The sequence below is a fragment of the Melanerpes formicivorus genome, unplaced genomic scaffold (assembly GCF_026170545.1).
Source record: "Melanerpes formicivorus ecotype bairdi unplaced genomic scaffold, bMelFor1.0.p_v2 SCAF_46, whole genome shotgun sequence".
In the NCBI taxonomy this organism is placed as follows: domain Eukaryota; kingdom Metazoa; phylum Chordata; class Aves; order Piciformes; family Picidae; genus Melanerpes; species Melanerpes formicivorus.
Window position 1 is genome coordinate 4,141,792 of NW_027142398.1, and position 26,265 is coordinate 4,168,056.

The following is a 26,265-nucleotide window of genomic DNA, read 5'->3' on the forward strand; positions in this document are numbered from 1 at the left end:
CTGCAGCCCACTCGGGCACTGGGAGGCTGCTCTGAGGTCTCCCTGGAGCCTCCTCTTCTCCAGGCTGAAACCCCAATTCTCTCAGCCTGTCCCCATAACAGAGGTGCTCCAGGCCTCTGATCACCTTCATGGCCTGCCCTGGACCCACTCCAACAGCTTGATGTCCTTCTTGTGCTGGGGGCACCAGCTCTGGGTGCAGCACTGCAGGTGGGGGTCTCACCAGGGCAGAGCAGAGGGGGAGAATCATGAAACACGGCACAGGAGGCAGAGCCGAGCTGCTGCTGCCCAGAGCCAAGTCCCCACGGGCACACATGGCCATTGTGACCACCAGAGCGTGGTGGAGCCCCGGGGGGATGCACGACCCGAGCCCGCTGCTGCCACCTTCCCTGCCTGGCTGCTGCGGCAGGTGTGGAGCTCGGCGCCGGCACCGCGGCTATGCCAGGAATGCGCCGAATGTGTCAGGACTTGACTGCAGGAGGTCGGGGAGCAGAGCAGCTGATGAATCACTTGGAGGGTTGGCAGCAGTGTGGTGCTGAGCTGGGGCTGAGCCAGAGCTCCTACAGCCCGGACACAAACAGGAACCCAGGAGGTTCCACCGCCACGGCAGGAGGAGGAGAAACGTCTCTGGTGTGAGGCTGCTGGAGGCCTGGAGCAGGCTGCCCAGAGAGGCTGTGGAGACTCCTGCTCTGCAGAGCTTCCATCCCCACCTGGGCACTGTGGTAGGGTGGTGAGAAGCTGGGACAGGCTGCTGTGGAGTCTCCTGCTCTGCAGAGCTTCCATCCCCCCCTGGGCACTGTGATGCTGGGCAGGGTGGTGAGAGGCTGGGACAGGTTGCTGTGGAGTCTCCTGCTCTGCAGAGCTTCCATCCCCACCTGGGCACTGTAGTAGGGTGGTGAGAGGCTGGGACAGGCTGCTGTGGAGTCTCCTGCTCTGCAGAGCTTCCATCCCCACCTGGACACTGTAGTAGGGTGGTGAGAGGCTGGGACAGGTTGCTGTGGAGTCTCCTGCTCTGCAGAGCTTCCATCCCCACCTGGACACTGTAGTAGGGTGGTGAGAGGCTGGGACAGGCTGCTGTGGAGACTCCTGCTCTGCAGAGCTTCCATCCCCACCTGGGCACTGTGATGCTGGACAGGGTGGTGAGAAGCTGGGACAGGTTGCCCTGGGAGGCTGTGGGTGCCCCCTCCCTGGAGGAGCTCAAGGCCAGGCTGGATGGAGCCTTGGATGGGCTGGTGGGAGCTGACCCTGCCCGTGGCAGTGGGGTTGGAGCTGGATGGATGACTTTTAGGGTCCCTTCCAACCCAACCTGTCTGGGACTACAACAACCTGTGAACGTGCTGTGGGTGCCCTGCTTCAGCAGGGGGGTTGGATTGGGTGATCTCCAGAGCTCCCTTCCAACCCCCACCACCCTGCTGGGATTCTGGGATTCTAATCCTCAAACCCAGAGCCTCCCCAAGCCCACATTCCCACGGGGAAAGTGCTGGCAGCTCTCTGTCACATTAATGTGGCGGCAGTGGGAGGCACCAGGCTGGTGCTAGCAGAGCAGTGCCCTGCCTCGTGCCCCCTGCACCCCCTGGAGCTGCATTAGTGATGATTCCTCTTCCATCTGAGCTCAGCCTCGGCTGAAGCACTCAAGTGAGAGCTGCCCAGGGGAGATCCAACAGCGGAAAATTGCTAATTTAGACAAAACCAATCAAGAGCCTCTGCAGGGAGCAGCCCAACCTGCCATGGCTGATGGAGGCCAGGCTGGGGCTCGGAGAAGAGTGGCAATAGCAGCCCCCAGCCCCCACCCTGCTGCTGGGAGCAGGAGGAGGGAGCATTTCAGCACCAAAAGCATTGCTGCTCTCCAGGCCCTTGGGCCCTCCAAGTGCTCCCAGCTTGGAGCTGTTTGCAAGGAGCTTGAGGTGCTGGAGAAGGGCAAGGAGGCTGCTCAGAGGTCTTTGACACTGCTCTCTGCAGCTCCCTGAGAGGAGGTTGGAGCCAGGTAGGGGCTGGGCTCTTCTCCCAAGGAACAAGTGACAAGCTGAGAGGAAATAGCCTCAAGTTGCAGCAGGGGAGGGGAGGTTTAGGTTGGATATGAGGAACACTCATGATGACCCCAAAAAGGTTGATCAGGCCCTGGAACAGGCTGCCCAGGGAGGTGGTGGAGTCCCCATCCGTGGAGGTGTTGAAAAGACCTCGCAGTGAGGAGCTGAGGGATGTGGTCTAGGAGCTGTGTTTGGACTCAGTGTTCTGGAGGTCTTTTCCACCCAGGTGATCTCAGGATTCCATACTGCCCTGACCCTGTGGTTTGTACCCCACAGGAGCAGGGGGGAGGGAGAGTCAAAAGCAGAGGGGCAGTGCACAGCAGGGTGACAGGGGGCTGAGGTGAGCCCTGCTGCCACAGCCCTTATCAGCATCTGCCTGCACTTCTTTGCAGCTCATTCCTGGCCCTGGGTGGTGGTTTGTTGGGGTGGGTTTGTTGGTGTTATTTTAGCCATTTGATGGTTTTATATCTTGATTGAAACCATCCCTGCAGCAGCCCTCAGCCTCCCAGCCTGCACGGGGTGGTGCCTGCAGATGTTTGTCCAAGGCTATTTGTGAGCATTCCCAGCCCGGGCCCCCCTGGGGCTGCAGCTGGGGCTGCAGCAGGAGAAAGCTGCTGGATCTCAGCGTCCCAAAGCTGGAGCTGGGCTGTGGAGCTGGTAGGAGATCGAGGGCTGTGAGTACCTCCACACCCATGGGAGCTGGGGTGGGGGCTGAGCTCCTCCTGTGCCCCTCTGCAGCTGCAGGGGGATGTGGCGGCTGATCCGAGCCGGTCCAGCTGCAGGTCCTGGAACAGGATGCTCCTGAGGCAGCAGGGGCTGGTGCTGCTGGCTGGGCACGGTGCTGGGGGGCATAGGGGTTTGCTCCCCAGGTGCCATCACGCCCTGGGGCTGTGCATGGGCAGAGCAGGGCTGTACCAGCCCCTGCAAATGGCACGGACAGAGGTTAATTATTCAACCCCTTCGCAGGTTGGGTAATGCAGGCAGTGGCAGGGGGGGCACAGGGACAGGGACGTTTGTCCATCTGCTCCCCAGACCTGAGGCAGAGGAACAGGAGTCTCATCCCCTGGGGATGCAGGTGGCAGTGATTGGGGCAACCCCATGGGTACCACGGCGTGTGGGAGACCCTGGCATCGGGGTGCTGGCAGCACTGTGTGCCAGCTGAGCGGCAGACTCGGGAGCCAAGGGAGCCAAGAGCTGCAGCTGGGGTTGTAAACAGGCGGGGATAAAGTTACAGCCATTGATGTTCCTTGGAAGAGCTGCTGGGAGGGAGAGCTCCAGGACCCCTCCGCTGAGAGGGCTCATCCCGCCGCAGCCCCTGCAGCGAGGAGGGGGTGGGCAAACCTCCTGCCTCCGCGGGCAGCCCGAGGGGAGCAGCCCCTGCCCTGCCACACTGCCCTGCTCCTCGCGGGGCAAAGGGCTGTGGGGCACAGCCCCCCGGCGTTGAGCGCTGCCAGCTGCCCCCCGAGGACAAGGGACAGTGGAGCTTCCCCTAGGCTTGGCTGGATGCAGAGGGAGGATACGGGGAGTAGAGGGGTAGGGGTGTGGGGGGGTAGGGCTGGGGTCCGTGCTGCCGAGGGAGCATTTTGGGGTGCACAGAGACATGGTGCTGGGGGCGTGTCCCCTTGGGAACCCCTTTGCATCAGTGTCCGCCCGGGCTGCCGTGCCACCAGGCTGCCAAGGGGGCTTTGGGGGGGGCACAGAAGATGCTTCCCGTGCTCGGCCCGCGGCCGCGCGGTGCCGAGGGGGTTAAGGCTGGCGGCAGCTGCCGTGGCTGGCGGTTAATGATTGATACCAACCATGGTCTCCGTGGGCTTGGGAGGAAATCATCAACTCCTGCGGCTGCAGGAGAGCCACCAGCTTGGCAGGCGGCGTGGACGGAGGGGACAAGGGGCGGTGGCAGCAGTAAGTGCTTGTTGTGTGCGGCGCGGGCACCGAGCCTGGCCGTGGCACACGTGGGCCATTGTCTGTGGCTGGTGGCCCGAGGTGGTGGCCGAGAGCAGCCAGGGAGCTGAGGGTGGCCAGCGCGGTGATGGGCACAGCTGGAAGCCCTGGCAGGGGTGGCACAGCGCAGAGCCTGGCAGGGCTGGCGGGGGTGGGGGGTGGTGTGGGGGTGGTTATCCCTTGCGGTGGGGAAAGCAGGTGCTGAGGATTTGTCCCAGCAGGGTTTCCCCGGTGCTGTGCTGCCATAATCCCAGCTGCTGAGCCGGGGAGGGCTGGGGCCGGGCTTGTGGTGATGCCTGGTGGCAGCGATCGCTCGGGACAGGTATTGCTGCCCGCTGGAAGTGGCTTCTTAAGGAGCTTAGCGAGAGGCTTAAAGCCTGCAGGTCTTGGGCTGGCTTGTGGCTTGGAAGCTGTCAGTGGCTCACCTTTGGCGGAGGTGTAGCAGCTGCCCTGACACCTCCATGCCCCCCAGATGGGGTTTGGTGGCTGTGCCGAGCTCAGCCACGAGCTGTGGCCCTGCTGGCCTGGTCCCCCTGTGGCTCCAGCCCTGGGCCGAGGCAGGGGGAGGGTCTCCAGCCTCAGAGGGGCTCCGGGTTTGTGGGAGGCTGTGGAGCACGGGAGGAGAAGCTGAAGGATTGAGTCCTGATCCGATAAATGCTCTTCATGTCTTGTGTCTGCTCACCCACGCTGGTGCCCCGGGCATCTGGGTGTGCTGCCAGCCTCCCCCCCTGGGCAGCCCTCGCCTCTGAGCCCCCCCAGTCTGATTTGGCCTCTCTCCGTGGCTCCTTTCATCCTCACTGCCCCCTGAGGGATCTGCTCCGGGGCCACCCCAGTGGTGGGGAGGATCCTTGGTCAGTGATGCCACAGAACTGCCACGGGGGTGCCCTGTCCCGTGTGGGCACGGGGGCTCGGGGACCCTGGTGGCCCCATGCAGATGGGGTTTGGGGTCTGTCCCCACGAAGGGGTGACAGAGGGACGTGGTTAAAGCAGGGCCCTGCGCTCAGTGCTGTCACTTGTTCTGGCCTGGGTCCTGGACCACCCCATCACACGGCTGTGACAGTCCCCAAGTGCTCCTCCCCATGCACATGGGATGCTGCTGCTCCTGCCCCGAGCTCTCCATCCCCCGCAGCAGAGCCTTTTGGCCGGACCACCCCTGCGAGCCGTGCCTGGGATGGAGCCGAGGTTACCAGGGAGATAAAACACAAACTCGCGGAGCTTTCTGTGCCGTTCCCCGACCCCAGCTGGAGCAGGAGCAGGAGCAGGAGCAGGAGCGGGGGACTCGCCCTCCCCGCCGCTGCTGGCAGCCTGCAGCCGCTTTGTTCTCTGGAAATCCCCTGGCTTCCCCTCGCCCCCGGCTGTCCCACTCTGCAGGAGCTTCTCCAACTCTTCCTCCCCACAAGACCGTCCTGGCTGTCCCTGCTGGGGGCCGGCAGCGCTGCTGCCCCAGCCTGGCTGCGCGGTGACGCTGGGGGCGAGCGGTGGGTGCGTGGGAGCCAGCATCCACCCTTGCCAAAGGACTTTGTCCCGGCTTGGCAGGCCCAGCGCGGCAGCCGCGCTGCTTCCCAGCTGGATCCAGCTCAGGCTTTTCTGCCTTCCCTCCCAGCACGGCTCCCATGGGGACTGGCAGGGCTGGTGGGGAGCTGATGGCGAGGGCGTGCTGGTGGCAAAGCCTGGCCTGGCCTGGGCACTCGCTGGCTGCCTCCTCTGCTGCCAAACCTTCCCGTGGTGCATGGGGCAAAGCTCTCCGGGTGGAGGCTGCTCGCCGCAGGGAGGCTCTCGCTGGCATCAGTGGGTGGGTGGTGAGCTGTGGTGCTCCCTGCCTGGGCACCGCGGTGGCACCTGACGTGTCCAGCTCATCACAGGGGTGAGGTGGCAGGGGGGATGGGCGCTGGCACCCTCCCTCTCGGGGCTAGCACGGCACAGATGAGGCCAGGAGGCTAAACTAACCTTTGCTTTGGCCTCCTCGGCCCCATCCGTGAGCTGGAAAGCAGCAGGCAGGCACCGTGGGGGCGCTTGGTGGTGCCCCGAGGTGGGTGCGGGGGGAGCCTGGCTCCTTCGGCACTGACTCCTGGCCCCCAGCCCCGGCGGCTGCAGTGCTGGAAACGCTTTCTCAGCTGGCCAGCGAGGTTGGGATTAAGGCAGGGATGAGGTTATGGAGGAGAACCGGCTGCTGGTCCCGGCCGTGCTGGGAGCGATGGGAGCTGGCCAGCTGGCAGCGCCCCGGGGAAGGGCCAGAGGGAAAGCTCAGCGCGCAGCTCGGCACTGAGCTCAGGCTCTGGGTGCCCACAAGCTGCTTTCCTCCCAGAGGCTTCCTCTCGCTGCAAATCCAGCAGGCACTGGGGTTTGCAGGGCTGCTGCTCAGCTCTGGTGAGCCCCAGGGTGGTGCCTGGCCAGGGGTTCCTAGAATGGAAGAGGTTGGAAGAGACCTCTGGAGAACGTGGAGTCCAACCCCCCCCCCCCGACAGAGCAGGGTCACCCAAGGCAGGTCACACAGGAATGCATCCAGATGGATCTTGCACCTCTCCATCCCACCTTTGCCTCCATCTCTTCCCTTGTAACCTTTCCTCCTCCCTCTGCCCTCTCCCAGAGCTCTTGAGAGTCCAGGAGTGGCCTGGAAATGCCAAGCAGCATTTCCCATGGGGTCATGACCCAAGCTTTGGGCCACAGACTGGCACATGACACCCCACGGCCAGCCCAGCCCAGCCCTGCTTAGGTTGTGGGCTTGCTCACAGGGCTCATTTTGCTTTGCTTGAGTCATTCCTGGGGGGTGGGGGGGGAAGGAACTGAAGGAGCTGCAGCGCTGGGGCAGCCCAGGGCCTCCCTCAGCAGAGAGGCAGAGCCAGGGACAGCTTTGCATGGAGACACTGAAGCAGCCAAGCTGCTGGCACTGCTCCCCTGCCTGCAGCCACTCCACCAGGCTCACTTCTGCTGTGCCTGCAGAATTCCACTTAAATACCTCTTCATTTTTCCCCCCTACTGCATCCCAAGCACATCCCCGGGGGGCAGAGCTGAGCCCTGTGCACCCCCTGCCCCGAGTGAGAGGGCCCCAGGGTCATCCAGCTTCAATTGTGAGTTTGAAGGCGTTTGGCCCTGCCCCTGGGGTCCAGGGTGGGAGTCAGCAGTTTGCCTTTGCTCATCTGAAGCTGGAGTTTCTCTGCCAGCTGCGTTGCAGGGGCAGTGGGTGCTGGGGTGACCCCCACATCCCTTCCCCATAGGTGCTGAGAGCTGCAGGTAACTGGGAGAAAAGGGTCTCCAAGGCTCTGGCTGGAGGAGAGGGAACCTGAGGAGGAGAGGGAGCCTGAGGAGGAGAGGGAGCCTGAGGAGGAGAGGGAGGGGTGAAGGAAGGGCTAGAGAAACAGAGGCAGGAGGCCAGTGTGCAGGGTGTGCTTGGCTGGTGGCCACCTGAGCCCCTTGCTTGGGAGCTGCCTGGATGCTCACCCCGAGACCAGGGACAAAGCCCCCACATGAAAGGGGGTTTGGTATTGCTTCAGAGCAGCCTTGGCTGGCTGCCTCCTCATCCTCATCCTCCTGCCTGCTGTGGTGCCATAGTGCCAGAACCATGACCCCTCCATCCCAGCTGGGGTGATGGGGGTGGCAAGGTGCCTACCACCTTTGGTACCACCTTTGGTACCACCCAGTTTGGGTTGGCTGATGTCTGGGAGGTTGTTTTGGGGGGGGAGGGGAAGAGGGGCAACTCCTTGGCTGCATCCAGGCACCTGAGCTGGATTTGCTGCCTGCTTTTGGAGAGGATCCCCCAGCCCCTGCACCCTGCTCCAGCCCTCAGCAAGCTTTTCCCAGAGCCATCTGCCCCACATCCAACCAGGAGCTCTCCCCATGGGGAGGGATCCCAGCCCCAGGAATCCTGCCCCACATCCAACCAGGAGCTCTCCCCCATGGGGAGGGATCCCAGCCCCAGGAATCCTGCCCCACATCCAACCAGGAGCTCTCCCCCATGGGGAGGGATCCCAGCCCCAGGAATCCTGCCCCACATCCAACCAGGAGCTCTCCCCATGGGGAGGGATCCCAGCCCCAGGAATCCTGCCCCACATCCAACCAGGAGCTCTCCCCATGGGGAGGGATCCCAGAGCCAGGAATCCTGCCCCACATCCCACCAGGAGCTCTCCCCATGGGGAGGGATCCCAGCACCAGGGATCCTGCCCAGCAGGAGCATGGTTGGCATCACCCACCAAGGCTCTGCCCCGTGCCAAGGCATGCAGGGGGCTCACTGCTCCCCACACCCACAGAGCTGGCTGCAGGCAGCCTGGGTGCTCCAGCGTGGGCTGGTGCTGGGAAGTCACTCCCTGCTGTCCCCATTTCACCTGCTCCTTCCCAGCTGGGGTGACTTTAACTCTCTCACAGCCTCAGCTGCAGCCAAGAGCATCTATAAGGCAGCCCCCACCTCCCCTTCCCCTGCCTGCTGCTGCTGCCCTGGCATGGCTGGGTTGCACCCAGGGCTGCTCCTGCTCATGCCACAGGGTGATGTGGGAGGGGGTGGCTCTGGGGGCCCTTGGGGACGTGCCCCAGCCATGGCTTGTGGGTTGCAAGAAGTGGAAATCTGTGAGGGCTGGGGTGGGGGTAGGAGGGGAGCCAGGAGAGTTGTCCTCCTGCTTCCAACCAACTTCAGCTTTGGGGAGGGGGAGGGAAAGCAGCACTGGGTGGAAGTTTTGTTCTTCAGCTGTGGTGTGGATTCTCTTCTCTTGCTCCTTGCCTTTGGGATAAAGCAAGAGGAGGCTTAGAGAGGTTTTCTCTGACCCTGCTCCCCCTGTGTCTCTCCTGGGAGGCTGGGGGGGAGCCCCCACCCCTGGAGCTGCTGTTTGGAGCCCTGAAGTGTGGCCATGGATCAGCCATGGAGGAGGCCCTGGAGGGGGTCCTGTCCCTGCCCACCCCCAGCTCCTAATGACTGTGAAATAGCCCAGCTGGGGCTGGGAGAGCTGTGCCTGCTCAGGGCTGGCCCAGCTGGGCTGGAACCTGGGTTAAAAGCTCCCAGAGGAGCCCCCAGGCCCAGGGTAGCCTTTCCTGCCCCCGAACTGGGGTGACAAGGAGTGAGACCCCCACCCTGAGGGGGTCTGCCACAGGCAGGTCTTGTGACCCCTACCTGCAGAGTCCAGGAGCCACCTTCCCTGCTCCTGCCAGGCTGTCCCCTGGGGCTGCCAGCCCCAAAAGGGACCACAGCTTCAGCTGGCAGCTCCCCTCCCTCTGTGGTGGCCATGCCACCAGGCAGGCATTGCTTGGTGCCAGAGCAGAGGGCTGGCACTGATCCATGGGCGGTTGGGGGACCTTGACCCCCAGGAGCTTTGCTGCAGAGGGTGGCAGCAATGGAGAAGCAGGTGAGGTGCTGCTGTGGGGACATGGGGACAGGCTGTGCCAGGGGTGAGGATGCTGGCACAGGGCTGGTGCTGCCCGTGGGTGCTGTGGGGGGCAGGTTTCTCCATGCCTCTGTGGCTCAGCTCATGGCTGGTGGCTGGCAGTGGCAGCTCCTGCGTGCCCAGAGAGCAGCTTCCAGCCTGGGATGCCCTGGAAGGGTGGATCTGGGTGTTTGGGAGCAGTAATCCCAGCATCCCAGCAGGGTGGGGGTTGGAAACACCTCTGGAGATCACCCAGTCCAACCCCCTGCCAGAGCAGGGTCACCTAGGGCAGGTTGCACAGGGTGGCAGTGCCACTGTGTTGGCACATGTGCCCACACTGGGGACACTGCTCCCATCCCTGGCTGCTCCTCACTGCCCTCCTGGCAGGGACCACTTGTGCCAGCCGAGGAGCAGCAGGAGCATCCCTGAGCTGGGCACTGGTGCTGAGCCCAGACTGACCAAGAGGTAGAGCTGCAACTTCAGGGCACTGTTGGCTGCCTGGGGGGAGGGGGAGGAGGAGCAGGTGGATGATGCAATGGCCAGGAGGGGCTGAGCTTGAGCTGAGCAGCAGCAGCATGGCCTGGGTGGGCTGGAGGGTGGTGTGCTGAGGTGGTCCCGGGGTGCCGGTGGAGCAGGGCCGTGGTGTGCTGGAGGCCTGCAGGCTGTGTGTGTGCTCTCTGCTTCCTTCTTTGGAGGTTTCCCTGCGATGTCAGCTCTGCTTTCCCTCCCTCCCAAGGCATTATCATAACAGCCCTGATGGATTTGTCTTCCCCTCCCAAACAGAGGCAGAGTAACCCCCACAAACCCTGCTCCCAGCTGGGCTCTGAAGGGCTCCCCAGACTCCTGGGGGTGTTGGATGCCCTGCGTGTCCCCTCCTGTCCCCCCCTGCCCTGCAGCTCAGGGCTGTTGGGTGGTTGCTGCTTGTGCTCCCCTTGCTCCCTGGGGTTTTTCTCTCGGGGAAGGGATGCCCCTGAGGCGAGGGGGGCACGGGGGTGGTCTTGGGGACAGGAGGAGGGGGAAGGGCTGCAGCCGGGGAATGCAGGGCAGCGACAGAGCTCATCTCAGCGCGGCTGCCTCCCTGCGCCACACCCCCGCTCCCCGGGCGGCACCCCCACTGCTCCCCTGCCCTGCCAGCCTTTGGGGTACGGGGGGGAGGTCCGGCAGCCCCCCCAGCGCTGCTCCTCTCGCCCTTCAGCCGCTCCCCGGCTCTGCACCTGGGCTGGGGGAGGCGGCGGCTGCAGCTCTGCCCTTCGCCTCTCCTCTGCGCGGGGACGCGAGCAGGAGCTGCTGTTTGTCCCTGTCGCACACCGGCGCTGGCTGCCACACGCCCGGGGCTCGCCAGCCCCCGGCTGCACCGGAGCCCACCGGAGCTCCAGCGCCGCTGCCACTGCCAATGCCACCGGCGCAGGGCGCGGGGCACAGCTGGGCTCTTGGGGAGAGGGCAGCAACATTCCTTGCCCACCGCCGGCACCCCCTTGCCCACCCCGGGCCGCTGTTGCCCCCATGGCATGTGGCATCGCCTCGTAGCGCGGTGGCTTGGCGGCACGGGGCTGGCCGTGCCCACCGCTGTGCCATGGTGGGAGCCGGCAGCTGGCGCTGAGCTGGGAGGGCCCTTGGCATCATGCTGAAGTTTCGGGCGGACCGACGGGCGAGGTAGGAGCCCAGGGTGGGCTGTGGGGAGGGGGGGACGAAAGGGGGCCGTGGGCAGGTGGTGGTAGGGGACCCTCAGCCCGGGCAGTGGCTGCTGCATTGCAGTGCCTGGGAGTGAGGTGAACTCGGGAGGAGGTTCTGGAGCAGGGTCAGCCGAGGGAGATGCTGCCGGGGGGGGCTTGGAGGGGGTTCCCTGCCTAGTCTGGGGTGGAGGTCTTGTCACAGCCATTAGGGTGGGGAAAGGCACAGCCGTGGGTGCCAGGAGGAGCTGTGGGGGCTGCAGAGCAGGGCGGCTGTCCTGGGCTCGGCAGTGGGGCTGGGGGAGAGTCCAGCCTGCGGGAGCAGAAACCTGCTGCGGTGCGGGGCTGTGGGCAGCGCTTGGTGGGGGGACAGCCGCCCTGGGGTTCAGGCACGCTGGTGGCTCCCAGCAGCCCCCATTTCACCCCGCTGGGGCAGTTGGGGTGCTGCTCCTTTGGCATTTGCGCCCTCCCCGTGTGTCGGCATCGCAGCGGGGCTGAGGACCTGCCCTGGTGCCGTCATGTTCTGTCCCTCCAAAGTCACCTGCTGGGGACAAATGGCCCAGGAGTGGCTCCGGCCCCAGATGCCAGAACCCTCCTTTGCTGCTGTCAGAGTGGGGGCTGCCTGGCGTTGGCTGTGGCACAGAAAAGCCTGGTGCTGGGGTGCTGTGGGGGGTAGGGGGGGTCTGGGGAGCCAGCGCTGCCCCTTCCTGTGGGGTGCAAACACATTGCCCAGGTGTTTAAGGTGACCCCAGGAGAAGGGGGAGGAGAGCAGATCTGTGGCAGGGTGCAGGATGGGAGCTGCAAGGGGAAAGCAGCTCGCAGCGAGGCTTTGCTGGGTAGAAAGTGGTTAATCTCTTCAGAGCCTGGCTGGAGCCCAGCTTCGGGGTGAAGCCGTGTGGATGGGCTGGGCTTGGCAGCAGCCTTTTCTTGCTCAAACTTCCCCTGTTTTGCTGACAGCAGAAGTTCAGCAGCGTGCAGGGCTGGTGGTGCATTGGCTTGAGGGGGGGTGGGGGTGGCCGGGGGCACCCTTATCCTCGTGCCCAGCAGCTTAGGGAAGGAGGGATGGGATCCAACGCAAACTTCCCGGGATGGAGCCTTGAGCCTGCGGCTGCAGCTCGCCCTCTCCTCCCGACACAGCCCCAGCCCCGCGGGCTCCCAGCCAGCGGCAGTGTGGCTCTCCAGCTGGAGCAGCAGGGTGCTGGGGTGCCCGGTGATACTGGCTCTGCAGGATGGGGCAGGGACGTGCCACCAGCCCAGCCTGTTGGGAGCCCTGCCTCGCTCCTGCCTCGCTCCTGCTGGCACTGCCAGGGAGCCTGTGGCGGCACCTCGGCGTCGCCAAAGCAGCGCCGGGGCCGAGCTGGGCCTGATCCAGCTGCGACAGCTTGTGCTGGTGGGTCCTGGGCCGGTGTTTGGGGTCTGTGTGGCAGGGTGGCTCTGTGGGGCACAGCACTAGGTGGCCAGGGGACCCTGCTCTGAGCCTTTTCTGGCAGCAGCCCAAAGGGAGGTTGGGGCCTTGGGGACATCGCCGCAGGTGCAGCCCGGGACTGACCCTTGCTGCTTCTGCAGTGACTTCTGAGCAGGGTTTGTGATGATGTCTGGGTTGTGCCCAGCAGAAGCAGTGAGGACTTGGCCAGCAAAGACTTTGCCTGGGCTCCTGGCGAGGCAAATGCCTGCTGGGCAAGACTGGTGAGATGTCCTGGGCAGAGCTAAGCAGGGGGTTAGCAGAGGAGGAGATGCTCTGGAGCCAGCCCCAGCGCCAGGGCAGGGGTGGGGACAGCCAAAGGCCGAGGCTGGGGCCACAAACGTGGTGCTGAAAGGGACGGCGGGGGGGACCCTAACCAGCCCCTGCTGCTGTCTCTGCAGCCACAATGAAAGGCGGAACACATTCCTGCACCCAGTGACCGGACAGGTCCCCGAGGACAGCGCAAGGCTTGACTTGCAAAAGTAGGTTGGCTCCCCTGGGGGTGGGTTCTGAGGGGGGTGGGCTGTGTGGGGTTGGGGATGCCAGGGGTGGGCTGAAGAAGCGCCCCCAGGCCCTGCTGACCTCAGCTCTCCCGTGCCACAGAGCCACCTTGGACATGTCCAGCAAAGCGGGCAGCAAGCGGCCGGCGACCACCAGCAGCGAACCCTCCAACCGCGCCATGGTGGCAGAGGTGCCCCCGGAGCGCCCCGCAGCCCGGGTGGGTGCCCGCGGCAGCCGCGCAGCAGGGCAGACAGCAGCGGAGATGGGGCCTCGGGGCGCCCCCCGCCGGGGACTGAGCGGCTCCTCTCCCCCCCTGCAGGCTTCGCGCTCCTCCCGCAAGGGCATCGCCTTCGGGAAGCGCTCCAACTCCATGAAGAGGAACCCCAACGCTGCTGTCACCAAGAGTGGGTGGCTCTACAAGCAGGTACCCAAAGCTCCTGCCACGCCGGCTGCCCCCTCCCGGGGCCGCACCGCCCCTTTCCTCTCCCGCCCCGCCGGGTGGGCGCTGCCCTCACCGCCCCTCTCCCGCAGGCCAGCTCGGGGGTGAAGCAGTGGAACAAGCGCTGGTTCGTGCTGGTGGATCGCTGCCTCTTCTACTACAAAGGTACAGCCCGGCGGTGGTGCCCACCGCAGCTCCTGCCCCCCAGCAGGGCCTGCTGGCTGCCAGCCAGGTGCCTGCACACAAACCAGGGCTGGAACCCGGCTCAGAGCATTGTGGCAGTGAGGGCTGGAGGTGGCAGTGGGCTTGGAGTGGGCCATGCACAGTGCCAGGCTGGTGCCAGGCTTGGAGCAGGCTTTACCAGCGTGGCAAGGGGGGCTGGAGGTGGCCATGCACAGTGCCAGGCTGGTGCCAGGCTTAGAGCAGGTTTTACCAGCATGGCAAAGGGGGCTTCGGGGTGGCCATGCACAGTGCCAGGCTGGTGGCAGGCTTGGAGAAGGTTTTACCAGCATGGCAAAGGGGTCTGGAGGTGCCAGGGTCTGGAGGGGGCCATGCCCAGCCCTCCTCTGTGCGGGTGTTTGCCATGCTGGGTCCCCAGAGGGTTAACCCAGGCACCTTCCCCAGCCTGCCTGGCAGCTCGCTGGGCTCAGCCCTGGCACCCAGCCGAGGATGGGCATGAATAATTGAGCAGGTTGCTGTGTGAGCCACAAGAGCTGCTGGGCAGCAACAGGCAGGCAGTGGGTACCCACAGGTGGCCCTGCCTGGCTGGCACCCATGGGAAGGAGCCATGGGACTCTGCCCCTACCACAGCTCCTGGCTCTGTGCTGGGGGGGCAGGGGGCACAACCAGTTCTCCCAGTGCCTCTGTGTGTAACCCCCACCTTTGGCCAGCAGATGAGAAGGAGGAGAGCATCCTGGGCAGCATCCCCCTGCTCAGCTTCCGTGTGGCAGCCGTGCAGCCCTCGGACAACATCAGCAGGAAGCACACGTTCAAGGTCAGCCCAGGGTGCTGGTGCTGCTGGGGTGGTGGTGCTGGTGCTGGCAGGGCCCTCGCTGCTCCCTCTGCTTTGCTTCCCTGGTGGTGGGGCATGGAGCAAGCTGGGGAGAGGAGAGGTGATTGCAGTAACCCCCCCAGCCCAGGCCTGGGCGACCCAGCGTGGGTTTGGCTTCTGCAGGGGAAACTGAGGCACACCTGGAGCAAAGCAGCAGCTCCAAGGCCCAGGGGCTGGCTCACAATGAGTTGCTGCTCATCAGCCTGAGCTGCTGTGGGAGTGGGAGAGAGGTGGAAGCTGCCTGCAGCAGCAGCTGGAGCTCCCCCATGCCCATCCCCAGCAGCAGACCTTGGCTCTGCCTTGCTCAGAGCAGGGGCTGAGCTTCCCTGGCACCACAGAGCACTTGTGGGCACCTGTGGCACCACTGTGCACCTTCAGCAGTACAGCTGTGCCTGGGTCATGTTAGCCCTTGTGCTGGGCAGGTGCACAGGGTGGCTGGTGCCCAGCTACACTCATGCAAAATGCCAGTGGGCACCTTCCTGCCTGGGTGCCCAGGCTCCCTGCAGGGCACTGCCAAGGGGCACTGCCAGTCTAAGGGATGGATTTTTGTAGCTGCCAGCCTTAGAGCAGTGGCTGAGCATTGGTTGGTAAGCAGCAGCGGTGGGTGGCCAGGAGCCACACGTGGGCTCTGCCACACGCCTGTGCCAACGCTGCCAGCTGGCAAAGTGTCTCTGCCTGTGGCTTGCAGAGCGAGAGAAGAGAGGGTTGCCCAGGGAGGTGGTGGAGTCCCCATGCCTGGAGGTGTTCAGGAAACCTGTGGCCACGGTGGTGTTGGGCTGAGGGCAGGACCTGATGTTCTTGGAGGCCTTTTCCAGCCCAACCAGTTCTGCGAGGTGGCAAAGTGTCCCTGGGCTTGTGACACCTCCGAGGCAAGAGCCTTGCCAGGCTGCTGCCCATGAGCTGAGCCCTGCCCAGGGAGCTGCTGAGGGATGCTTTTGATCAGAGGAGGGTAGAGAGGGCCTGGGTGGCCAGGAGAGCTCTGTGCCACGGTGCCCACAGCCCTGGCAGGCTGCGCCTTGACCCCGTGTCTGTCTTTCCTCCTCTCTCCGCGGGCGAGGATCCCTGCGCAGGTTTCTCTTGGTGCCCTTCCGCCAGGCCAGCGCCCGGCCAGCGCCTAGGTAGTACCTTCTTGTGTTTCTGATGCATGCAGGGGGGTGAGGGCCCCCCCAGGCTTGGCTGGCATGTTCTGCTCACCCTGCTCGCACTGACCCAGGGGAGGAATGGCTTTGGTTGGGTCTCCTGCTCTGGCTTGCAGAGCTTTAGGAGGCAGGAGGTGACCCCCATGGCTGGGCACAGTGGCTGCATGCTCTGGGGGAGACCAAACCCCCCCTGGAGGGGCTTAATCAGACCACCTAATACTTTATTCTATGTTTATTGGTTTGGAAAGATTGAGCCCTGGAAGCCTCTCAAGGGTAGGGACCTCCTGCTGCCTCCCTTTGCCTCCTCCTCACTGCTTCCCCTCCCTTTCCACAGAGGGGGAAGGTGGAAACTTCAAAGAGGCCCTGAAGAGCCTTTCCAGCACCACCTAGGTGGAGAGTGGGCAGCAGTACCTTGGACCAAAAGCCAATTTCCTCCTCCCCCTCCCCCCAAATAAACCTTTTCTGGGCTAAGAATCCACCTTGCCCCTCCCCATCATGCATGGCTGATGTCCCACCCAGTGCTGCTGCTGCCACTGGGACCCTGTGGTCCCATGGGGACTTGCTTCCTGCTGGGCTGCCCCAAGGTGCTGCATCTCTGGGGTGGCCACAGAGGACTCATGGCCCCGGGGGGGGATCCCCTGTGAGGGGACAAGGGCTGGCACTGCCTCTGCCTGCAGAGACCCCTCTGAGGTGACACCGAGGATGCAGGTGGCTGCGAGGCTCAGCCAGCAAGGGCAGGACCGGCAGCAGGAGCTGGTGGTGGGGTGAAAACGGAGCTCTCACCCTCCTGTCTGTCTCTCTCTCCCCACTTCTCTGCCTCCCTGCAGGTGACGGTGTGCTGGGTGGAGGAGCTGCCAGCGAGTAACCAGCAGTCCCTGTCTCCCCAGGCCGAGCACGCTGGCATCAGGACCTACTTCTTCAGTGCCGAGAACACGGAGGAGCAGGAGTCCTGGATCCAAGCCATGGGCGAAGCTGCCCGAGTGCAGATCCCCCCCACCCAGAGGTCAGCACCCCCCAGCCCCTGCCACCCCTCTCTCCTGGCCCCTTAGCGATGGGGCAGAGGAGCCCTGCATTGGGGCTGGGCACCTTCTGGGAGTGGGAGGGTCCCTCTGGGGGAGCTTCAGCCCCCTGAGGCGGAGGGAGGTGACCAGGACCACCCTGGGGACACTGCAGAGGGGAAGGAACCAGGACGACCCTGGGGACACTGCAGAGGGGAAGGTGACCAGAACCACCCTGGGGACACTGCAGAGGAGAAGGTGACCAGGACCACCCTGGGGACACTGCAGAGGGGAAGGTGACCAGAACCACCCTGGGGACACTGCAGAGGGGAAGGTGACCAGGACCACCCTGGGGACACTGCAGAGGAGAAGGTGACCAGAACCACCCTGGGGACACTGCAGAGGGAAGGTGACCTTCTTTCCTGCCTCTCCCCAGGCACGAGAAGCCAGACTCGGAGAACATCCCCCCCAGCAAGCACCACCACCAGCACCACCACTGCAACGCCTCCCACCGCGACCACCCCAAAGCCGACCCCGACGCCAAGACCCGGGGGGAAGGCGACGGCCGCGGCTCGGAGAAGCCCGAGAGGAAATCGGAGAGGACGGAGGGCAAGAAGGAGCCCTTGGCCAAAGCCAACGGCATCGGCGGGCAGGAGATGCCCTCGGAGCCCGGCAGCCCTTACCCCGAGGCGGGGCGGGCGGCGGGCAGCGCGGAGCGGCCGCCGCAGCCCAACGGTTGGCCCTGCTCCTCCCCCGGCCGGCCCGGCAGCACCGCCTGCCCCCCGCCCGACGGCGACAGCCTGAGCCAGCGCCGCAGCTGCGCCCCCCGCACCCACCCCGAGAGGCTGGCGCAGCGCAAGAGCTCCATGAGCCAGCTGCAGCAGTGGGTGAACTCCCGCCGAGGGGCTGTGCCCCACGACGAGCTGCGCAGGTGAGGGCTGGGGAAGGGGCTGGCCAGGGACAGAGGTGGGGGTCCTGCTGCTTGTCTCCAGGTTTGCCCCTCAGGTGGTGCCTTGGGAATGTTTCCTCTCCCCCAATCTGTTTTCTCCCCTTCTGGGGTCAGAAATTCTTCCTGGGTTGTGTTAGAAGCCACTTAAGTGCTGGGCTCAGTTTTGGGATCCTCACTCCAAGAAGGACATTGAGGGGATGGAGAAGGTCACCAGAAGCTGGGGAAGGGCCTGGAGAGCAGGGCTGGGGAGGAGCAGCTGAGGGAGCTGGGGGGGTTGAGCCTGGAGAAGAGGAGACTGAGAGGAGACCTCACTGCTCTCTGCAGCTCCCTGAGAGGAGGCTGCAGCCAGGTGGGGCTTGGGCTCTGCTCCTAAACATCAAGTGAGAGGACAAGAGGGAGCAGCCTCAGGCTGCCCCAGGGGAGCCTGAAAAGGTTTTCAAAGCCTGGCACAGGCTGCCCAGGGTTGAACTCCCCATCCCTGGAGGGGTTTCAAAGCCACAGAGATGTGGTGCTGAGGGCCAGGGTTTAGCCCCAGCCTTGGCAGGGTTAGGGAATGGTTGGACTGGGTGAGCTTTAAAGGGCTCCTCCAACCAAAGTGGTTTTATGATCTCCATTTGCCAACCCTTAGTGGAGTGTGGGACCCCCCAGGGAGCTCATCAGGGTGGAGTCTGGAGGGGAGGCCTCCACAGTGCCCTTGGGAGCAGGGATGGCAGGAGGGGAAGTCCCCACAGGGTCCATGGAAGGGAAGGATGCCAGGAGGGGAGCCCACCACAAGGTCCCTGGCAGGAGGGATGCTGTCCAGGTGCTGGTGTCAGAGCTGCCTGCCCTGGCTCTCACCCAGCAGAACCATCAAGTGCAAAGCAAGGGACTGGGCACGGCTTGGCCACCAGCCTGTGGCACTCATGGCTCTCTCCTCCCTTCCAGCCCGACCAGGCTGTACCCCGTGTCTCGCCGGGTGCCCGACTACTACTCCCCCTACTCCCCCCAGTACCCTGAGGACTACCAGTACTACCCTCCCGGGGTGCGCCCGGACAGCATCTGCTCCATGCCAGCCTTCGAGCGGGTGAGCCCTGCCTGGGCCCTGGAGGACAAGCGCCACTCCTTCCGCAACGGGGGCACCTACCAGCTGCGAGACTGGAAGGAGCCCCCCGGCTTCGGCCGGCAGGACGTCCCCCTCTGGCTGCCCGCCCCCGGGAGGCCACCAAGCTACCTGGAGGAGGTGGAGGCTGCCTCGGGCTCCCTCCGGCGGCTCTCGCTGCAGCCGCGCTCCCGCTCCGTGCCGCGCTCGCCCAGCCAGGGCTCCTACGGCCGGGCACGGCTCTACTCCCCGGTGCGCTCCCCCAGCGCCCGCTTCGAGCGCCTGCCGCCCCGGGGCGACGAGATTTACGCCGACCCCGCCGCCTTCATGATGAGGAGGTCCATCAGCTCCCCGAAGGTGAGCGCCCGGGGGGAGAGCCCTCGCTGGGGCTCGTCGTGGGGTGGCACAGCTGGCACAAGCCTGGCCTCAGCAGGCCACCAGGTCTGTGGCTTGCAGCAGCTGATGGCTTTAGGCTCCACCTTGTCGTCTTGCAAAGCTGCCCAGGTTGTGGCTTGCTGCGAGCCTGGAGGGATGGGGATGGGGTTGGACTTAGATGGTCTCAGAGGTGTCTTCCAACCTCAACAGTTTAATGACTCGATGGGATGGGATGGAGTGGGATAGGGTTGGACTAGATGACCTCAAAGGTCCCTTCCAGCCCCAGCAGTTCTGGGATGGGATGCTCAAGGCCACCATGAGTGAGCTCTGGTGTCTCCATCTCACTGCTGTGTGCCCCAAAGCAAGGCCTCACACCTGGCTGTGGTGCTGAGCTCTTTTGCCTGTGCCCTCTGGCCTCCTGCACCCCCCTCACATGTCTCTGGTTTCGGGGGGGGTCTCCTCTCTCCTCAGTATGACTACCTGGGGGACAGACGGCCGGTGCCCGTGGGGATGTACCCCTACCACTACCCAGCATCTCCCACCGTGCATGACAAGATGGTAGGTGTGCTGCTGGCACGGGGGGGCTCAGTCCTGCTGGGCTGGGGTGCACAGAGCACCCAGGGGAGGTGGGCTCCACGGCCAAGGAGCAGTGCCCCAAATGCTGTGCTCCAGGGGCAGGTGTGTGGGTTGGAGCTGAGGCAGGCTGGGACCACGTGTCCTGTTCCTGGTGCTTCTGGTCCCTCCTGGCCACACTCAAAGCAAATCCTCGTGGAAAGGCTCCCAGTCCCTGCCCTGCAGCCCCCAGGTTGTGGGAGCAGTAGGACACCCTCGGACCCCCCATAAGCCCTGCCATGCTGGGCCAGGCTCATCCCCCCCGGGGTGGTCCCTGGCTGGGGCTGGCACACACTCTGCACCTCTCCTGCTCTTGCTTCCTCACTTCTGGCTACAGCTGCTGCTTCTTCCTGCCTTGCTGCCCCTCAGAGCGCCGAAGGGCTGGAGCTGGCAGGGTCCCCCCACACAGCCTGGATGCCAAGGAGTGGGGCAGGACCAGCCGCTGGAGGAGGAAGAAGCTGAACTTACCATAAGCCACCCATGCTCCATCCATCCTCGCTAGCCAGGGAGGCAGGGAAAGAGCTGTGGTGCCTCTTGGGTGGCACTGGGAGAGGGAGAGCTGGGAGGAGAGAGCAGATCCATCCAGCTGCAGGGCACCTCCGTGGTTGGCTCTGCAGGCTCTGTGCCAGGGAGGTGCCTCCTTGCCTCCTTCCCTCGGGCCTCTGCCTTTCGTAGCCTCCACCTAACCGCTTTGCTTCTTCTCTTATCTGTTCTGTGTTCGTTTCCTTGCCCTGTGCCTGCTGGCTCCTGGTAGGATGAACTTTTAGACCTTCAGTTGCAAAGAAACCTAGAGTATTTGGACCAGCAGGTAGGCAGAGCTGGCTGTGCAAGCCTCATGCTGCTTACTTTCCCCTCCCTGTGCCCTCTCCCCCTCCCAGCGCAGCATCTCCTCCCCCTCACATCCATCCTCACCCTGCTTGGCACTCAAGCAGCACGACCTGGCTTTAGTTTGCTTCTTCCACCCTGCCCCTCTGGAGGGCTGCTCATTGCTTGGCAGAATATCCTCTCCCCCCCCGAAACCCCCAACAGTGCCTTCTGTGTGGTGTGCTGGAGACGTTTGGGGTGGTCTTGGGGGCAGCTGGGGGGAGCCTCCCACGTGCCTGGCACCTCAGGGAGCTGCTCCTGGGTTGCAGAGGATGCAGCCAGCTGCAAAACCCTCCCCAGCGTGGTGGCTGTGGGACACTGGTGCGTGGTGCCAGTGTGGCATGGCCCACACCCAGCAGTGCCTGTGGCACTGGGGTGAGCCAGGCTGCTGGGGGGGGTCCCCAGAGCTGGTGCCCCGTGGGGAGCTGGATGGGTACCAGGTGGTTGTGGTGAAGTGCTGGTGAGAAGGTGAGAGGCTGGGTGCAGGGTGGGCATGGCCTGCCCTAGGTGGCTCTGCTTTGGCAGGGGGCAGGACTTGGTGGCCTCTGGAGGTCCCTTCCAACGCTCACTGCTCTGTGAGGCACCCAGCAGCACCCACTCCAAGGCAGCAGCCCTCAGGTGTGTGCAGGCAGGGGGGGTTGGAGGACAGCTGTGAGCTGCACCCCAGGAGCAGCGTGGGGACAGCCCAGCCGGTAGGCACCCCCCAAACTGGTGGGGTAGGAGCTGCAGGCACTGCCTGAGGCCCAAGCCAGGGCCAGGAGCTGCCAGGCAGTGCTGCAGGCCAGGCTCTTGCTTGGCTGGCACCGGGGGAGCTGCTCCTGAGGCAATCTCTTTAGTCTGCAGAGCTCCATGGGTGCAGCGGTCGCCAGGATCTGTGTCTGCCTTGGAGCAGAGCCAGGGCCAGCCAGGAGCTCTCTCTGCAATAAAAGCTCTCTGGGTTATTTCATGGGCCCTGGGCAGCAGTGCTGCCTCTCCCAGGCTCTTTAAAACACTCCCTAAAAAGGCTTTGCATCTCCTCCCCCTCCTCCTCCTCCTCCTCCTCCTCCTCTCCTGCTGACCTCCAGGGAGACTAATCAGGAGTGATGCTGTCAAGTGGCTCCCTTCAAGCAGCTCCCTGCTTTGTTTTCTCTCCCCTTGCTCATCCCAGTTGCAGGAGTGGTTCCCTCAGCAGCATCCCACCCTGGTGACCTGCCCCCAAGGTGGGGTTTGATCCCTGCTTTGTGCTTAAGTAGCTCTCACCCTTGGGACCTCGAAGGTCCTGGCCTTGGGAGCAGGAGGGGCTGTGAGCTGCTGCAGCAGCAGTGGAGCTCTGGTGCTGCTGGTCTGAGCAGCTCCATCCTGCAGCACTCAGGGACCCTGTGCCCATAGCTGGCTGCATGCTCCAGAGAGCAGCAACAGCCTTCAGGCTGCAGAGGTGTGGCTGGACCCCAGGGCTGGATCTGTCCTGCTCCTCTGGCCAGGGCTGGGGGGAGCATGGCAGGGCTCAGGGTAGGGATGGCTCTGGGGAGGTTCAGGCTAGCTGAGCATCGTCACATCCTTGCCTGGCAGTGTGGCCATGGGGGCCTAAAGAAGAGCTCTGGTGAGGAGGAGCTGAGGGTTGCTCAGCCTGGAGAAAAGGAGGCTGAGGGGAGACCTCCTGGCTCAAAGGAGGCTGGAGCCAGGTGGGGTTGGGCTCTTCTCTCATGGAACAAGCCACAGAACAAGAGGAAATGGCCTCCAGTTGCACCAGGGGAGGTTTAGGATGGACATGAGGAACAATTCCTTCTTCAAAAGGGTTCTCAAGGCCTGGCCCAGGGCAGTGGTGGAGTCCTCCTTCCTGGAGGGGTTTCAGAGCCCTGGAGCTGTGGTGCTGAGGGCCATGGTTTGATGGTGGCCTGGCAGTGCTGGGGTAAGGCTTGGACTCTGTCATCTCAGAGGTCTCTTCCAGTCTCAGCTCTGCAGTGCTGCACAGGAGCATCTGCACAGGAGCATCCCCCTGGCTCTGCTGCTGGAGGCCACTCAGCTAGAGGAGGACATTGCTGCCCCCAGCCCCAGGCTTCAGTGCCCTTCCCCTGTGCCTGGAGCTCATCTGAGGCTCCAGTGAGGCCACCCCAGGCCCAGCCCTGCCACTAGGGCAGGGCACTGAGCTGTTTGTCAGCACGAGGAGCAGGGTCTGTCTGTCTGCTGTGACCACCCTGTGCCCTGCAGCCGTGGGTGTCTGTGCCAGCTCCTCTCCGTGTCTGCAGCTCAGAGCTGGCTCAGCTTTGCCTCTGTTTTCCCCTCAACGACATTCTCAGGGCATGCAACCAGCCCAGGACCCTCTTGGGTGCTCAAAAGGGAGCAGCAGCAGCCCAGGGCAGGCATCCTGCTGTGGCTTAAGCCCCTGGGGCACCTCTTGGAGGTGGCATCCTGCAGCCCAGCGCCCTGAGGACTCCTGGGCTGAGCCCCCTGGCTGCTCCGGCAGCTCCCGGGGCCCCAGCAGAGCATCTCCTGACTTCTGAACTTTCCTTCCCTGTCTGCTGCAGATGAGTGAGAGCGAAACCCTGATCAGTATGGTCAACAGGATGGTGGAGACCTCCTCCCCTAGGGCTCAGCTCTACATGCAAGTAAGCCACGGGCCCCCCGTGGGGCCCTGCCTGGCAGCCGCGCCAGCTGCCCCCACGCTCCATCCCCGAGCTCACCTCCCGGCATTTCCACTCATGCTGACCCCAGCACCCATGTGGCTCTGGCACACCATGCTCTTGGGGACCTGCTAGTCCATCCCAGGCTTTGCTTAATCCATCCATGAGCCATTCAAACCTGGTAAATCCTTGTGCTGGCAGAGCACAAGGTGGGGACGTGGCCGTGGCTGTCCTCTCCTCCTCGTTTCGGGGCTGGGCTCTGGTTGCTTTCCTCAGCCTCTGGTTGCTGCTGTGTGCTGGTGAGGCAAGGAGAAGGTGTGGGGCAGGAAGCCAACCCAAGGCTCCTCAGCCAAAGCTGGAGTAGGGAGAGGAAACAGCCTCTGACCCCCTGAGGCTCTGACCCCTTCTGTGCCCCAGCTCACAGAGGGCTGGCAAAGCATCAGGGTGTGCCTGGTGGTGCTGGGCTGCAGCTCCAAGTGCAGGAAGGGCCTGGGGAAGGGTCTCCAGGCCTCTGTGACCTGCAGAGGGCTTTGGGGGCTCCACCAGCAGCCAGTGGCTGGGGGACCTCTGGGTGTTTTCAAGGAGGGGAAGGTGCCTGCTTCCCCTTGCCGTGCGTGGGGAGCAGGGATGTGCTGGAGGCAGCAACTGAAGCTGCTGAGATGCTCTCCTGGCTGAGCTCCCTGTCTGGAGGCAGCAGCATCCTCGTCCTCCAGCCTCTGCCTCTGGGTTTGGGCCTATTTGCATCATCCTGGGCTTTGAAATGGCTGTGGAGCAGCATCTGACTTTCTAGCAATAATAATCCCCTTCTCTCCAGCTCAGCTCCTTTCATCTCAAGCTCTTGGAGGCATTTAATTGGGGAGGTCCCATCAGTAATTTAGATTTCCAGGAAAGGAAAATGACTCAGAGAGAAGCCTGGATGGTAAACAGGCCCTGCTGCAGCTACTGATTTATAGCTGGTTTCCACTCTGCTAAGTGGAGTTGCAGCCTTCATCCTCCTGCCTCTTGTGTTCCCTGCCTGGGAAGTGGTGGCAGCTACGTGCAGGGCAGTTAATGATTCACCAGACATCATCTCTTCCACTCAGCTCCTGTGCAGAGCTTGTCCCTGGCTCCCTCCCAAGGCTCACCCAGCTGCTGGGCAGCAGGGAGGGAGGAAGGGAGGCTGTGCCTTCGCCTGAGCCGCCAGGCACGGCCAGGGTGGGAGCTCTCCAGCACCGACCGGAGAGGGAGATTCAGGCTGGAGAGGAGGAAGAAATGTTGGACACTGAGGGTGGTGAGAGCCCGGCCCAGGGCTGTGCAGAGAGGAAGGAGCTGCCCCATCCCTGGCCCCATCCCAGGTCGGGTTGTGTGGGGCTCTGAGCAGCCTGCTCTGGTTGCAGGTGGTTAGGGTAGGGAAATACTGGAACAGGCTGCCCAGAGAGGTGGTGCAGGACACCTCCCTGGAGACACTCAAGGTCAAACTCGATGGGGCCCTGAGCAGCCTGATCTAAAGCTGTCTCTGCTGACTGCAGTGGGGGTGGACAAGCTGACCTTGGAGGGTCCCTTCCAGTCCAGTGCATTCTGTGACTCTCTGCCCCTGCTGACTGCAGGGGCTTGGACCAGAGGAGCTTCACAGGTCCAGCCTGGGGTTCTGTGATCCCACCTTGCCTGCAGCCTCTGCTGCCTGCCAGCTGCCAGGAGCAGACCTCACCTCCCAGCACCCAGCTCTGGCCTCTCTTTCCCCACCGAGGGGATGGGGAAGAGGTGCTGGGAGCTGCCTCACCTTCCCCAGGGGCTCCTGGAGCTGGGCTCACCCCAGGCTCTCCTTGCAGGTGACTCCCTTCCCAGAGGCCTACAGGGAGACTCTGCACACCTACAAGATAAGCGAGCAGGACACTGATGTAAGAGCAAACGTCCACCCTGCCTGTGCCCTGCCTGCCCCTGCAGTCCCCGTGGGGAGAGCCATGCTGGGTGCTCCTGCCCAGCTGGGAGGGGACCTGATGCTGTCCCAGGTGTGCTGTGGTGCAGCCCAGGGACTAAATCCTGCACTGAGCTGAGCTGCTTGGTCTTGCCCCATGTCCGGGTCTGTCCACTGTCCCCCCAGCTGGGTACAAGGTCCCTGCCATGAGAGCAGGGGGCTGGGAGCCCTCCCCAGGACCCTGCTTTGTCCCAACCCCATGGGCCATGGCTCAGGTCCATCCTGCCCCTCCTGGCTGAGCACAGGAGAACCCTGCAGACCCCACTGCTGGGCTCTCATCCTCTCCTCCCTCTCTCTTTGCCTCCCGGGGCCAGAAGCTGCTGGGGAAGCTCTGTGAGCAGAACAAAGTGCTGCGGGAGCAGGAGAGGCTGGTGCAGCAGCTCCGGGCAGAGAAGGTAGGTGCTGGACAGCTCTGGTGGCCATCTGAGGGTGAAGCTGGCTGCAGAGGGCTGGCCTTGCCCAGGCAGCAGCTTGTGTGAGGAAGGGACACGTCCTGCTCCCTTGGGGACAGCTCCGTGGGGAGGTTTCCGAGCTGGGAGGGATGCCCAGGCCGTGCTGCAGTCCTTGGGTGCTGGTGGCCTGTTGAGGAGAGGGTCTGGAGCTCCTGCATGGCTGAATCCCCCTTCCTGTTCCCTGCAGGAGAGCCTGGAGAGTGCACTGATGGGGACACACCAGGAGCTGGAGATGTTTGGGAGCCAGCCTGCATACCCAGAGAAGCTGCTGCACAAGAAGGAGTCTCTGCAGAACCAGCTGATCAACATCCGTGTGGAGCTGTCCCAGGCCAGCACGGTACCAGCTCCTGCCTCTGCCACCAGCCCTCCCCCACCGCCCCCAGGGAGGAAAACACCAGCAGGCAAATCCCCTGAGCTGCCTGAGGCCCCAGATGAGCCAAAGCCTTTCACTGGGGACACAGCAAAGGAACCCTCATGGTGCCAAGCTGCCCCACGGGCCCGGAGCTGCCCCAGCCTCTGGCTGCCCAAAGCTCTGCCCCTGCTCCTGCCACCCCCTTCCTGCCTTGGGCTCGGGGTGGGTGCAGCATCCTTGTGCTGTCCTGGCTGCTCCCACGGTTGAATTTGGGGGAGAAATCTGCCCAAGCCCCCCCTCCCCAAGCCCACCCCCACCTCTGCCCTCCCCAGGCCTTGGCCAACAGCAGTGCTGAGTACGAGAGCCTGGAGAGCGAAGTCTCCGCCCTGCACGACGACCTCTGGGAGCAGCTGAACCTGGACATCCAGGTGAGTGGGACCCCCCCCCAAGCCCAGAGAC

General features: G+C 64.0%; 1 protein-coding gene across 20 annotated transcripts in view; it reads left to right on the top strand.

Moving 5' to 3' along the window:
• Positions 1 to 26,265, top strand: part of PLEKHA6 (pleckstrin homology domain containing A6) — a 58,426-nt gene that overhangs the window by 24,068 nt on the left and 8,093 nt on the right. For 7 of the 20 annotated variants that reach the window (XM_068159717.1, XM_068159714.1, XM_068159719.1 and 4 more), the window contains 14 exons: positions 12,844 to 12,924; positions 13,046 to 13,367; positions 13,475 to 13,547; positions 14,276 to 14,376; positions 16,400 to 16,575; positions 17,007 to 17,501; positions 18,444 to 18,954; positions 19,444 to 19,530; positions 20,339 to 20,392; positions 22,953 to 23,033; positions 24,857 to 24,925; positions 25,317 to 25,397; positions 25,642 to 25,791; positions 26,139 to 26,234. In XM_068159717.1, coding sequence (XP_068015818.1) covers positions 12,844 to 12,924; positions 13,046 to 13,367; positions 13,475 to 13,547; positions 14,276 to 14,376; positions 16,400 to 16,575; positions 17,007 to 17,501; positions 18,444 to 18,954; positions 19,444 to 19,530; positions 20,339 to 20,392; positions 22,953 to 23,033; positions 24,857 to 24,925; positions 25,317 to 25,397; positions 25,642 to 25,791; positions 26,139 to 26,234 — 2,377 coding nt within the window. Of the gene's footprint in view, positions 1 to 2,616; positions 2,699 to 10,799; positions 10,964 to 12,843; positions 12,925 to 13,045; positions 13,368 to 13,474; positions 13,548 to 14,275; positions 14,377 to 14,420; positions 15,552 to 16,399; positions 16,576 to 17,006; positions 17,502 to 18,443; positions 18,955 to 19,443; positions 19,531 to 20,338; positions 20,393 to 22,952; positions 23,034 to 24,856; positions 24,926 to 25,316; positions 25,398 to 25,641; positions 25,792 to 26,138; positions 26,235 to 26,265 lie in introns of those variants that run through there. The other 13 variants (XM_068159725.1, XM_068159735.1, XM_068159736.1 and 10 more) reach the window with 10 other exon arrangements.